Genomic DNA, 14098 nt, shown 5'->3' on the forward strand with positions numbered 1-14098 from the left:
TGGTCGCTTCTGTGTGCACGAGGCTTTATGGTACTTCGGCGGTCGACACACCCTGCGCAGCGAGCAACGCGGATGGACGTGCCATTTTCTCAACAGCCGAGTCCGTTACACAAGAGGATCCGTTATGCCGAGAGAGAAAGTGGCGGCCGATGATATTTCGCGACTGGTATAGCGGTCATCTTCTCGGCCAGCAGGAAACTGGACTACTCGGAACAACGACTGTCAAGATCGTTGTCTCTCTCGAAAATTTCTCGACAACGATGCTGATCATCGCGAAAAGGGAAAGCGATGTACTTTAGAAAATATTTTTTCACTCGAAAAATTTCAAGGGTGAAAGCAACATCAAACCCTATCGCTATGGTAATTCGTCCCTTTGCGTTCCCCTAGTTTCCATAGAATTCATTAGGTCGCGGTTCAATTTCAGACTTGAATGGCAACGAGAACGAGGTGGGTCATGCGCGATCTACGATACGTTTAAATCCTCTAAACGCAAACGCTAGCCGTTTGGCTTCTGTCCCGCATTCCGCGCGCTCGAAAATCCACGGTGTCCTTCTAATTTTCTCTTCAACCGGGGCCTTCGTAAATTTCACGGAACTTGGCACGCGAGACGCTCGATTTTCCGGGAAAACGAGGAAATTGTTCGTCTCTAGGTTGCCCTTTCCTATTCTACCGAGACAATTACCGCTTGGCTTTGATATCGCGTCTGACCATGCTCAGCCGCTTCTACTTACGCGCACGAACTACTTGCTATCAGGGAAACGAAACTATTGCCGAAAATTTTCTATATTTTTTCGAGTAAATGTTAATTCGTGTTTTGAGATTAAACTCACCTCGAGAGTCTGGCGTAACGTGAGATCGGGAAAGAAAACGTCCTGCTGTTGAACGTAGCAGATTCTCCTGCGCCATCTTTTTGTCAGTCTTTCACGATTCAGCCAGATTTCACCCCCGTCAACGCCCACTCGGCCTGACAGGCAATTCAACAACGTCGTTTTGCCGCAACCTACGAAGCGAATAGAAGAAATAAATTTATTAAATAGTTCGAGATAAATTTGGATCGATGAGAATTCCGAGAATAACTGGGTGAATTCGTTTAAAGTTAATTGACTCAATCGCTATTATTCTCTTGAATGCTCGTGGTACCCGATCGAGTTTCGGCGCTCCTCTATTGGACAATTTTGCGCTTGTTTGCGTCATTCGTTTATTTCGTCCCGTATCTACAGACACGGCCTACTCTTTAAACCTTCGCGCTCGTAATTCCTTTTCTCTGTTCACCATTTCTATTTGCGAACGAACGTACACGCGTTTCAGCATTCGTTGCATTTTGCAAGGTTCATCAACACGAGCAACGTTATTCGAGCGTGACAAGAAGTTGCGCCGATTAAAATTACAAAATTTGTAAGTTTTCGAGCTTTAGAGTTCCCAAAATTGGGCGTTTTTTAATTAGAACCCGCCGAGCTTTAGAGTGGCCGAGTTCCTAAATTTCTAAGCCATAGAATTCGAAGTTACGAAGTTCTCGAATTACCTAGTACAATAACGAAAGACGTACCTGAAGGGCCCATGACGGCCAAAAGTTCACCGGGTTTAACAATGCCCGAAACATCCCTCAGAAGAGAACGTTTCTCCTTGACCACCTGCAACCCCCGGAAGATTAACTGCACCGGACGAGAATCCAGCGGATACACCAACTGCAACGCTGAGCTTTCCACTCTGTAACCAATGAAACAAAAATAGAGAAGGATGATTAAAATTGCTGATCGATCGGTTAGCCTTCGTCAAGAGAAAAGGGAAAGACTTTGATTTTTCGCTAGAAAATTAGTAAGAAGCTTCTTTTCAACGATCGTTAACAACGAATCGCTCCGAGGGATGAACGAGAAATGGAAGGTTCTTAATTGGAACTTTCTTTCCTTTGTTGTTTCGTTTTTGGAAGGGTGCTTTTCCTTTCTTCTGAAGAGGAATTAATGAGAAGGAGGTAGGGTAAGTTGACTCCGTGTTCCATTGCGGTCTTTTCCTATTGTCTTCCCGAACGCTGCCTTAATGAATATACTTGAAATCGAACCCCTGCCTGATATTAGCTTTCAAGTATTTTAAGATAAGCCTTCGAATTCGTAAATTTTCAACCTTCCAAGTTTCCAGTTTAATGTAACTCGATTGTTCTTGAACCTGTTGGAAAGGCGGAAAAAGCGTAGAAATTTCGAAACTCTGGCCTACCATTTCACGAACAGTTGCCTTCGTAATAACAATGACGCGCCATCGAAGCTATTTCACGACAACAATTAAGAGAGACATGTGTTGTGCCTCGAATCAGACCATGTCAAACAAGATCTGGCTCGCTTTCAAATGAAATATTCAACCTCTAACTCTACCGTTCAACGTATTCTCTTTCTTACAATTATTTTCATTGATTCCAGCAAGTGAAAAAGCCAAGAAACTCGCGAGAGAAAGGATCCGACATCGTTTCTTTAATTGAAATCGTTCTATTCGCGAAGAATAAATCGCATATTCCGAGTATTAATCTCAATTATCCTGTCAAAGGTTCATTTAACAGATGTATCGAATAAAAATTGAATTTCGCAATCTTTGTTATCCTTGATGCCGAAGAAACAGTAGTTATAGGATTTCTTTCTTAGCTCTAGAGTTCTCGAGTTTGTTCCAAACTTCTAATTTCGCTGGCTGTAAAATGAAAGGGAATTAAGAAATCTCCTGGTATCTCTGCGAGACGTTAAAACAATACCTCTGGACAATGATGCATGTTTTGCGTGCTCACTGAATGCAAGATAAACGCAAAGAAACACGACGCTTCTCGTGATAACGAGAAAGCTATTCGCACGTAATCCGAGTATTTCCTAGTAAACAACAAACTGCTGCTATTTGCTTTTACACCTGCGGAGGTGGAATTTCAGTAGGAAATTCTTCAGAGATTCTTTAATCGCATTTCGAGTAAACCGTATCAATTTTATTACTCACTCGTTGTTCTATCAGAAAACATTCAATTCTGATATTTCCAATTTTCTAAGCTCTAGAATTCTCAAATCTTAAAGTTGTTCAGCTCTAGAGTTCTCGAGCTCTAGAATTTTCTACTTTCAAATCTCTATATTTTTCCAAATTTTCCGATTCCCAAAAGTGATCCTACATAAACTTCCATCAGCTGTATTCACCTTATCCTCCATCCATTGGAATCCCATCGAGTTCCATCGAACTTGTTCGCCTCATCATCCCTTTGGCGATGCCGGTGGATATCCACGACTTAGCTTTAGCTCGACGCCCGCCACGTGACGACTCGCCTTGCCGATCCTCCCCCGATGAAATCGGAAAGGAACTAACCCGTAGCGTAGTGGAAGCGGTCGGTCGCGTCGCGATACACAAAAAGCGGGGGTCGTTGGACAACCAAGTCAGATAATAAATTCCCAACATGGCAGTATCACGTCATCCCGGGGTTCGTTGAACTCGACGACGTCGCACGACAGTCCCGAAGAGGGAGGAAAGACGAGGGACGATGAGAGAGAGTGACAAGACGAAGGGGGAAGAAGAGGGATTCGATGAAAGAGAGAGAAACAAATGGCGAGGCAGAAAGAGAGACCGCATCGTTTCGTGATATTTATCGAGCAATTCTATCTTTTCTTCTTCGACATATTGAAAACAATCGCACTCGTAACCCTTTCGGTTGCCTGACACGGAACGGGGTAGTTTCTTGTTGAATTTCATCGAACTTACGGGATCCTTTTTGGAGAACGTCTTAACCCTTTGCGATCGATCGACGAATTTGTCCAAACATAATTGTCATAGTAATTTATAATTCCGTACATTTCTTCTTTTGTTTATTAAGAAATATTGAGGAAATTCGACGGAAACGTTATTAAACATTGATTAAAAATGATTACACATCAACGCCTTGGTCCTTGGTAGGATAGTGTCGATCCTTGATCCACGTGTAACATAATTTGGCCCAATTTCATCGAAACTTCACGGTACAATGGATCTCTTCATTAGATCGTTAACCCAAGAAGATCTGGTTGTTAGTTTTTTGCGGTTCGCAGAATTCGACCCGATGCGTAAGCGCCTATTCTCTTCTCCTTTACTCTCCGGTTACAACACTCGTCCACCTTCGTCCCTATCTTTTTTTCTCCCTCGATCATTTTCGTAATTCATTGGCTCAATGTCGGGTCGAGGTTTCACGGGGTTAGGTCTCGTTGAAGGAAGTTCCAGGGCCCCTGGTCGAATTGACCCCGCTCGAGTTCATTGAACTGGCTCCTGTATGCAAATGACAGCGACAAAATTTCGACCGTTCTCTTCTCTCTGTCACCAATAACCATCCTGGAATTTTTTTCCCGCTATTCATTTTCACACCTATTTATTTATGAGACGAAAGATTTCTTCTTTTCGCGTTAGAACAAGCGACAATTGAAACACGGCGGAAAATACAGAAATTCTGAGTTAATACAAAGTTTCGTGAAATGGCAATGTGTTCATTATTAATTTTGATATAAAACGATTACTTGTTAATTATATTTGTTAATGGACCATATTAAGATGGAAATTGGTCGATGCTCGACGCAAAGTTCTATATTTACCCGAGCGTATACAGTCTCTTATCAGGTGAACGGACCAAAACGGCCGGGGCTCGTGGCGTTCTCGTTCGTTCCTCGGAGATCGGTTCAACGAACCCTGTGCACAAGTCATCTCGTATCACCGAGGTTAATTGGGGTTGTAACTTTCTCCGATCTGATTTATGCCCGCGAAACATTGTCGCCCGATGTCGGCTTTCTACCACGTTGAAACGCTTTCCAACGGAATTCAACCAGATTCAAGATCCAAGAACCTTTCAACCTTTCAATTTCTCAAACTTCTAAGTTTGAAAATTCTCAAATTCGCGTGCTTTGAAATTTTCAAGAGTGCTCCGATGCTCGAGCATTAGAATTCTAAAAAAAAAGTGAAATTTGGAATTTTCATTTTCCGAGCTTTAGAGTTCTCGGGATTGCCGAGCTTCTAAACTTGCCATTGAGGACTAAATGATCGATTCGCGATGGTAGTTAATAAATTACTCGAACGACACGCAAATTTCACGCGGCTCCCGGTTCAGCGATTCCGATCTGCGCCTATGAATAATTATGTCGCCAGTGTTCGAACCTTTCACGAGCAAACGACGCAGAAGTACGTATCTTGTTCAGCGACAAGTCGAATCGTTGATTCTTCCACTGGTCGATCGTAAATTTGCAATACCGATATGCAAATTGTGCCGCGAGCAAAATGCGCGCGTGTCGTGCTTGAAAACTCGAGCACGCCTATCACAATCGCATAATTGTCGGTAAATTGAGTTATCAGCGTCTCGTTTGTCGAGCATGAATTTGCAATCGAAACGACTGCAAGGGTCTGTTGTTGAACCTTAAGTTTTCAAAGCGCAACCAGAAACTACTAACCTAAATAAGCTATATTTCGATGAAATTCGATCCAGGAAAAGGACAGTCGCTTTCGGAAAGGAAAATTGTCCGCTGTAGGCCGACGGAGATGGGGGATAATGCAAAATGCACGATAAAATGGCCGCGTGCCGCGTACGACGTCCCCGGTATCTGATCGTGAAAGCTAAAATACAACCACCAAATGCTCGTACTTTCTACTACGTTGCTTACTGCGAACTACGTGCGATAGCAAAGTGATAAAACGCCGCGGCGCGCAACAGGGAGCAACAGAAAGAAAGAGAGAAGAGGTGGACGCTGCGGCGTCCCACTTTCCAAGCAAAAGATACCCGCGGAGATAGCTTGCACGGTCCCCCGGACGCTTTCCAGCTAGGCGAAAAAATCGAAATGTGCTCGATAACTCGATTTACGAACCGATACCGGTCGCTGCCACTGTTTGCCTACGCGATCCATACATCTCCAATGAAATTTCACAATCGAATTATCCCCTTTGTACGTTTCAAATTACATTTTACGAAAAAATCAAACATACCAGGTTGTAGTACCAGGATAAAATAAAAAAAAGTCATAAGTTGTTTAACTATTTTTAGAGAAAATCAAAGAGAAAGCCTCCTGTCTCATCGGTTCAGTGTATCAGAATTAAAGGATCTAAAGGAGGCTGATTATAATTCTACCAGTTTTATTCGTTTTTCCTTGCGAATAACATCAAGATAAGGACTGAAACTCGATGTCAGAGGAAATTTGCGAAAGATTGAGCGGTTGTAAGCGATTCTATCGTAACGCGGTGCGTGTTAAAGTCTTTCCGTGCGACGAAAGCCGGCTGCAGGAAACCCGTTTCGTTCGCTGCACCCAAAACGAGGTTATCTCGGTTCTCACCGCGAGTCGCGCGTGCAATACGCGTGTAATTTCGATATTCCGCTCGATTCTCGCGCGAAGGTTTCATCGATGACCCCCGCGATTCCGAGTGTTTTTCCTTAATCACATCATCAATTACCGTCGCGATTTTCCTACGCTATCCGCGTTTTCATTTAACACACATTATGTGAAATTTGCGATACTAAAATTCGTTTTTTTTTTTTTTTGTATTTATATTATTATTTTATGGAGGAACGAATAACGCGGCTCGTTGGATGCATCGACTGTTTCCAATGACTAATTTATAATATTTTCATCGATCTTAGTTAACAAGACAAAGAAAACACGGCGGTTTCTAAATTCGACAAGCTCGAAATAAAACTGTAAATCGGGTCACTTTGTAACGTTACGTTTCAGATGCTTTTCTCCTGCTAAATGAGTCACCGACCACTCGCACGGAAAAAGTGGAATTCTCGAGCGAAACGAGACGGGCAAGATTTCGTTCAATTATATTCAACTAATTAAGCGTTCTCCGCAAACGTCGATTATTAAGAATACGGACAATTATGAATGAAATTGAGGAAGATCGAATAAATTTTAGATTTTATACAAATTTTTAATCAAATCCTGGCGTCACCACCCAAGTAGGAAAATAAGAAACGAACAAAGTATTCGGTGTATTTGGTCGAAAACAAACGGGTAAAAGAGAAAAAAGGCGTCTTCTCGGGAGTGCAGAGAAACAGGGACACTCAAAACAAAGCGTCGTAATTTTTCGGCGACGACGCGCGAATGTGCGTGAGTACACGAGCTCGTTTCTTGCTTTTCTTCGCGAACCAAACCAGAAAGATCGTTCGATCGTGATCGAACTAGCGAAGGCTTCGATCCGCATCGATCGCTTTTGAACAACGCTCAAAAAAACTATTGCAAACAGCATCGAAAACTCAACTTAACGATTATAGAAAATTCTATCCACATTGGGAAATTGAATAGAAATTATGTAGTGATAGCTTCGACCCGCCGTAAGTTTCAAACAAATCGATTTCTCGATATTAAACTTAATAATAATCGATCTAAAGTAATTTCAATAATTTTATCAATTAAACTTACCGATATATGACACCTATCATGAAATATTAAATACCAATTATAATTATGAAATGAATCTTGTTAATTAAATTATCCCTCTCCTTAAGCACAGGCGAAGAAACGTTGAAATAAGAAAAAATTCAATAAATAATCAAGAAAAATATTCGTGAAACTCGATCGTTCGCGAAGTCGAAGCGGAGGATCGCTAGCTGAAGCGGTGCAATGTACGGACGACGATCGAGTGCAACGAGCTTGTGTGCATTTCTCTCTCTGTGTGCGTCTTTCTGTACACGCTCGCGTGTTCGAGCTGGTAGGTGCACCGGCACAGAGGAGAGTAAACGCAATAACTGTATCTCTGGTCCAGGGGGTCACTGTTCCACGACCACGAGACTCCGCTCGACTGTTCTCGGCTTCGCGCCGCATTATACACGGTGTTCCTTGCAAAGAAACCTAAAACTTCGTATCTTCAACACTTTTCGATCGACCATTCACATTTCCGAAGTCTCGAAGCGGTGATTTCTCGACATCGAACTCTACTTTCAAGTTTTCGAGTCTGCAGAATCGCGATGCGGTTACTGTTTGCGGATTTTCGATTTGGTTTTCAAGCTTTTCGATTCAGATTTCAAGTTCCCGTTGAATCTACTTTTTCAAAGTTCTTATTTGCTCGGGATGTAAGACTTCATTGGGATTCGAAAAGTTTTTTATTCGATTAGGGAGCTGGACTTTGGGGACTTTGTTCTAGGGATTTCAGATTGTTCAGAGTATCGCAATTTATCCTCTACTGTTACTGAAAATTTTCAAATGACACCACGTTCCGTGTATCATTATTTTTCACTTCCACCGAACGGTCATCGACGCTGACTGATCGATACTTGTTTGCCCCAGTTCGGCCACCCTTGCTTCTCGAAAAGTGAAAACAATCGGAAGTCCACGTGTCCCTGGGCACGTTGTTTCCCTTTCACTTCTTACCACCAGACCCATATTACCCCCCTGGGAAACGCACCCTTTCCCTTTCGTTTTCCACGCCGATTTTCCGTTACGATGCACAGACGCCCATCGGAAAAGGGAGTGATACGCGTCAGTGAAAATCTCCTATTTATTAGATTTTTTTTTTTCACGGTGAAACATTCTTTCCTAACTAACAAATTTAACGCTTCTTCTTAAATTTTTCATTTTCAATATTATTATATGTATACTCAATCTTGAATGATTCTCCAATGATTTTATTCAAAGTAAGAAAAGGCAAAGAAGGAAATTAAAAAATCAAAAATCTCTAATAACTGTCTTCGAAATATCGCTAATCAAATTCGATCGGCAAATATTAATTTATCCATGCGAAATCAATCGGATCGGTCGCGTGAACTCGCGCGAGCGATTTCCGAGCGGTTCGTTTTCCAACCATCGAGGGGACCTACCCCTGGCTTTCTTCTTCCTCGTTTTTTTTTTTTTTTTCGCTTCCCCACGGTTTACCCCGGAATAATGACCCAATAACACAGCTGACCGGGATTTGCGTTCACAGTCCGTGAACTGGATCCGCAACGCGCGCGTTAACGAGTTACCGTCGAACAATGGTCGGCAGGGAGAAAATTGCGCGCGAAAACGCGTTCGAATAAACGTACCACTTTATATCCCGTGAGCAAGGGTACTTGGTGGGTCTGAAAAGCGAAGGAGCGTTGTTTGGTCAGTGTGAAAAAAAAAATGGCGTTAACAAGGTAAAGAAGGGGATGAACGTGCGTCGTGACCTGACAAAACGTATCGCTACGTTTAATCGAATAATAATTCCTGCAATTTTTCTTCGCGTCAAGAACGAGCGTTCGTTTAATTTTCCACGCGAGAACAACCTGTTACGCTACGTGAACGGGTCTCGACTCCCACCGATGGAAAGAACGTAGCACTACGTCAACGGATCGCAACGTAACGCTGAAAAACATGAGAACGGAACACGGTATGGTAATATCTGTTGCGACAGCAACGTGGTGTACGTCACCACGAACCTATGGGTACCTGATTTGTCCACGAGGGAACGGCCGACGCGACGCGACGGTGTGCGGTGCCTTTTTTAACCCACCGGGAAATTCGATTTCTGCATAAACGCGTGGGCGTGCAAAGTGGGCAGCGAATCACGGTGTTCAACGATGCGTCATCCATTCCTCTCGCGGACATTTAATACCCTTCGGAACGGAATCAGAACCGACCGGGGGGTCGATTTTCATCGATTTACAAAAATACCAGATGAATCGGTAAAAATGGCCATTTATTTTCGAGTCGGTTGATTAATGAACCCCTATGATAATAAACGCGTTAAACGCTCGAGCGGAGATTGTACCTTAGCACCGGTGATAACAAAGGAAAATATGACAAAGCAGAAAAGTTGTATTGAAATTATTCTCCCTCTTTTTTCCAATAATAAAGAAACTGAACTGGCGACTGATAACGGGCCGTTATCACGGCTGAAAGCGAGCCACGTCAAACAAAGCGAAGTCTGGCCAAGTATTCTTAGCGACGATAAAAAAAGAAGCTGAAAGTTACGAGTGTCATTGCGAATAAATCGTAACAGCTAGACTCATATATTTTCTCGTCCCGTCGCGATTTGTTCTTTTTTTTTTCTCTCCAGCGAGATGATAGAAGCGCATCAACGATATTCCCCTTTGTTTTAAGATCGGTACAAAATAATAAAGAAAGAGACGAAACAGTTGTGTGACAATCTTTTTATATTGTAATCTTCACTAAACATAAGTATATGTAAACATAATACTCCATCAAACGCGGTAATGTAATCTAATAATTAGTATAATAAAAACACGAGGGGAAAGGTTGAATTGCTTGAGTTTCAGAATGGATACAAGGAGGATTTGGCTAACTAATTTGCATCGAATCGAGTTCCTTTTTTTTAACTTGCAAATTCTTGTAAATTCTTGACGTGTAACTTCGAATTAAGTACACGCAATTAGCATCGGCGAAGTTAAAGAACGGGTGCATCTATTTGCATCCAGATAACCGAGTGGCTTGCATTAGAATTTCAGAATAATTTCAACGTCTTGTTAACGACCGAATTTCGAATTGTAAATGATAAAATATCTAGCGAATAAATTGTAGAATATGCGAGACAAATTTATTTCTCAAGGAACTTCTTAAATCAGAATGAAAAATAGAATAATAGTAAGGGTTGGACTGGACGAAATGAAGGTACGTGGTCGAAGTAGAACAAGGGAGGTATGTGGTCAGACATTGTTTCTCGAAGATAAATGGAAAAGTTTCTAAGTTTCGAGCGAAAGAAGAATGGGAGGACTCTCCGGACGGATTCTTGATAGAGTTAAGTAAGAGAAACGCTTGCGAAATTCTTAAAATTCTTTAAATTTCTTTAAGTATCGAGATTTTTAAACGTGTAGAACTCAGAGCCTGAGAATGACGAAATATGTTTCTTCGAGCGGTGGAAATCTCTATGGATCACGTGTCGGGCAACGAGAAAAATAACTAGGATATTCGGTGGTGTATTGGTCGATGCAACGAGCATAGGCGCATGCGCGATTGCATGCGTGCAAGTCGGACGTTGAGTGATGATATCAAGTATATATACGACTGACTGTGTGTCACGGGTCATCGGCCCTCGGATATTCTTGGCAATTCTCTCTTTCTCCCTCTTTCTCCCTCGTTCACTTGATTTCTCCTCCTCCTCCTCCTTTCTCTCTCGTTGCTTTTTTTTTTTTCTATCTCTCCCTCTGTGTGTTCGACGACCCTCCCGAGAGTCTCGTTCGCTCCCCTCGCTATCTCTCGTTCCCGGACTCGAGACTTCTTCTCTTCCGTTGTCGTTTCTCGCCCCTTACGCCTGTGCCTTTCGCCTGTTCGATTACCTTCTAATAGTCGAGCTGCAATCTCGGTACATCCTGTCTCTCCGGACGCCGCTAACGAGAAAAATGGGGTGCGAGCACCGGGGGGCAATCGTCGCTCGATTCCTCCCCGCGACTCCGTTTGTTTCCTCCTAATCGCCGCTCGATTCTTATCCGCGGCATCGGTCATCCTCTTCCAAATTAATACGCGATTCAACCTCGAACGCTGCTAACGAGTCAATTATTTATCAAGTTTCAGTAATTGCACAAGGAACGTGCAGTGAAAGGGTTAAGTGGCATTTTCTCAACACCCATTATTCCTCGTTAAAACTTGCCCAATGGGCAGCCTCTAACCTTCCTAAACATCCTCATCCAGCGAACGACTACCGTTCAGCCGATCTTTCGCAATGAAAAATTACAACTGACTGGAAACGAGATAGTCAGCCAGGTCCCAACGCGAACTCTAAACAGTCGAATGGCTATACAGGTTGGATCATAATAGGTGGACTGATGTAAATGAAAATTGATTATTCTTAACCCCTTCGAGACAGTAAATGGGTAGAAATTCATGTACTCGAAGCAGACCCGACGCACAGTACACACTTATTAAGTTAGGTCGACATGTTACAGTACACCCTGTATTTTTCAGTGCTCTCAAACAATCTGACCTACCGCACCGCCCTTCGAGCCTTCTCGGAACGCGATTACACGATCCAAAGAGCGCCGTGGTTTCATTCATCAAAACGCTTGCAACAGGCTCGTGTTGTCCGCTAAAGAGGCCAATTTCGTCGCGATGACGCGACACGTTGAATTTCAATTTGTGTCGAGTTTCGAGGGCGAGACGAGTGAAAGAGGGATTAATTCGTGGGCACGGTAGTAAAGCTTTTACGAGCTTCCAAGTCTCTCCCATGAAATTCCGAAACTTGTTTTTCTCCAAGAAAGAAACGACCCTCGACAATGTGGTAGTAAAACAACGTCCGCGTCATCCTTGACGGTTTACCGACCCGAAGGTCGTCATTTTTCGACCGTCACGAAAAGGGGAAGAAAAGGCGATTCGCTCTTTTTCATCGTTTTTAAGACTTACATTTTCAGATTCTCCGCATAAAAGACTATAAATTAGAAAAAAAAAGGTCCAAAATTTGGTGTGCCCTAAAATAAAGTTTAGCCGGCCGCCGGCTGAACTTTACCGTTTCCGAACCAATGACACGCGTCGTAACGGTAATTGCGTGACGTAAATGTTCCTCGTCTAATTGCCATCTCGACGAACCGTCCGGACGGCCAATAACGACCCGTCGTTGCCTCTGTAACCCCGTTTCCGAGCTTTATGTCCCGGTTTTTCTAGCGTTTCGCCCTGCATTCTCGACGAGTCACGCGGACTCCTTGGTAGGCGAAATCGTTAGGATCAACGATGATTTTTGGCGCCTTTTTCATCGAACGTCGAAGATCGAACGTAAACGCGAGACAACTTGGAAGATTTATTATTTCATTCATTGTAAGGAAATTTTCAAAAGAAATTCTTAGTCCTACCTTTGGACGATTGCTAAAACCTCAACGATAAGGGATGAAACATTGGTGACGATTCGTATTTTAAGAAAAGAATCCTGCAAACGCGAATGAAACTGAAAACGATAAAATCCAAAAATACAATGGAACGTCGACGATAAAGATTCTGTTGTTCTCACGATTGATCCACTTAAAATTAGAGAGGAAAGATGGAATGTTTTCTAATGTGTTTCTACGGAATATCGATGAGAAACAGAGCAGAACGAGAGAGAAGACCGAAAGGAAGATCTGCTGGTCATTTGCAAGGCGAAACAACCGCAAGAAAAACGCAAATGAAAGGCATTAGTTACTCCCGACAACGAGAGGGCCCATTAAAATTGCAACTCGTTCTCGTAGCTTCATCATCGTCATCGTGATAGATCGTGGCAAAGAATCATCGTGTCTACGGATGAGAACTGGCCTATCATTTACAGGCTGTTCCAAATTCTACGTTCAAACGAAATTGGCAAAACAATATTTTGCTAGCCAAGCGTTTGTATAATATATCTTGGGCAGCCGAAGGTTCAAAATAAAAGGAAAAAGAAAGTGAAAAGTGAAAATGAAGAATTAAATTGAAATTGATTTTAACGATGTTTAAATTATTCTCGGAAGGCAAACACAGAAGCAATTGATGCTGAGGCGAAGATAATCCAGCGATAAAATATTTGATTATAAAATTGAAGATTGAATCTTAAACGAGACAGCATCCAAGGTTCGACGGTTAATTTTTATTAAAACAGCGAGTAGAGTTTTGAAACGAGCTGTATATCAGCTTGGAGGGTTGAAGCGTGAATCTCGGCGTCGCGTTTTCCGTCGTTTTATTCTACTAGCTTTCGGACGAAAAATCCTCGATACTCGTTACTGGCTCATCGAGCTTCGCTACGATAGTCGTTTCGTTCTCGAAAAGAATTTTGTTTTCTCGTCTCCCCGATAAATTTCAAGCTAAACGAGAGAAACGTACTGCCGGCTGCCGTACAATCCACTGGTAATATACTCCCTGATACTCTGTATCAAACGTCTGATTTCTTTTTAGAGAACGAATCGGAAAATATATTATAGAATAAACAGCATCGGATTAGAGGGAAAACGAGCGTTGCTTAAATTTATGTTAGTTTCGAGAATAGATTTGCAAATATACTCGATAGAGGTTCGATACCATCGCTGTCGCACGGAAAGTCGATCGGAGGACAGTTTCACCGTCCAGGAAAAATTCTGCCTCTCTCTTTCCCTCTTCACCGTGGAAATCTCTGAGCCCCCTCCTCCTCGAGCAATTTCCCCTTTCATCGAACGCCATTCCGCCTACTCCCGCTCGGTTTCCTGCTCTTTTTTCTGGGTCTAAACGCGAATCGCCGATGGGGATGCGAAAGAAGGACAAAT

At 42.7% G+C, this 14098-nt stretch overlaps 1 protein-coding gene across 2 annotated transcripts in view; it reads right to left on the reverse strand.

The window, feature by feature from the left end:
• The window catches only part of LOC114878019 (ABC transporter G family member 9), an 89539-nt gene that overhangs the window by 20762 nt on the left and 54679 nt on the right, over nucleotides 1-14098 (reverse strand). For both annotated transcript variants that reach the window (XM_029191334.2, XM_029191336.2), the window contains 2 exons: nucleotides 1547-1707; nucleotides 831-1000 (listed from right to left, as the gene is read on the reverse strand). In XM_029191334.2, the coding sequence (XP_029047167.1) occupies nucleotides 831-1000; nucleotides 1547-1707 (331 nt within the window). The remainder of the gene's footprint in view (nucleotides 1-830; nucleotides 1001-1546; nucleotides 1708-14098) is intronic.

This window comes from Osmia bicornis, chromosome 12 (assembly GCF_907164935.1).
Source record: "Osmia bicornis bicornis chromosome 12, iOsmBic2.1, whole genome shotgun sequence".
NCBI classification, from domain to species: domain Eukaryota; kingdom Metazoa; phylum Arthropoda; class Insecta; order Hymenoptera; family Megachilidae; genus Osmia; species Osmia bicornis.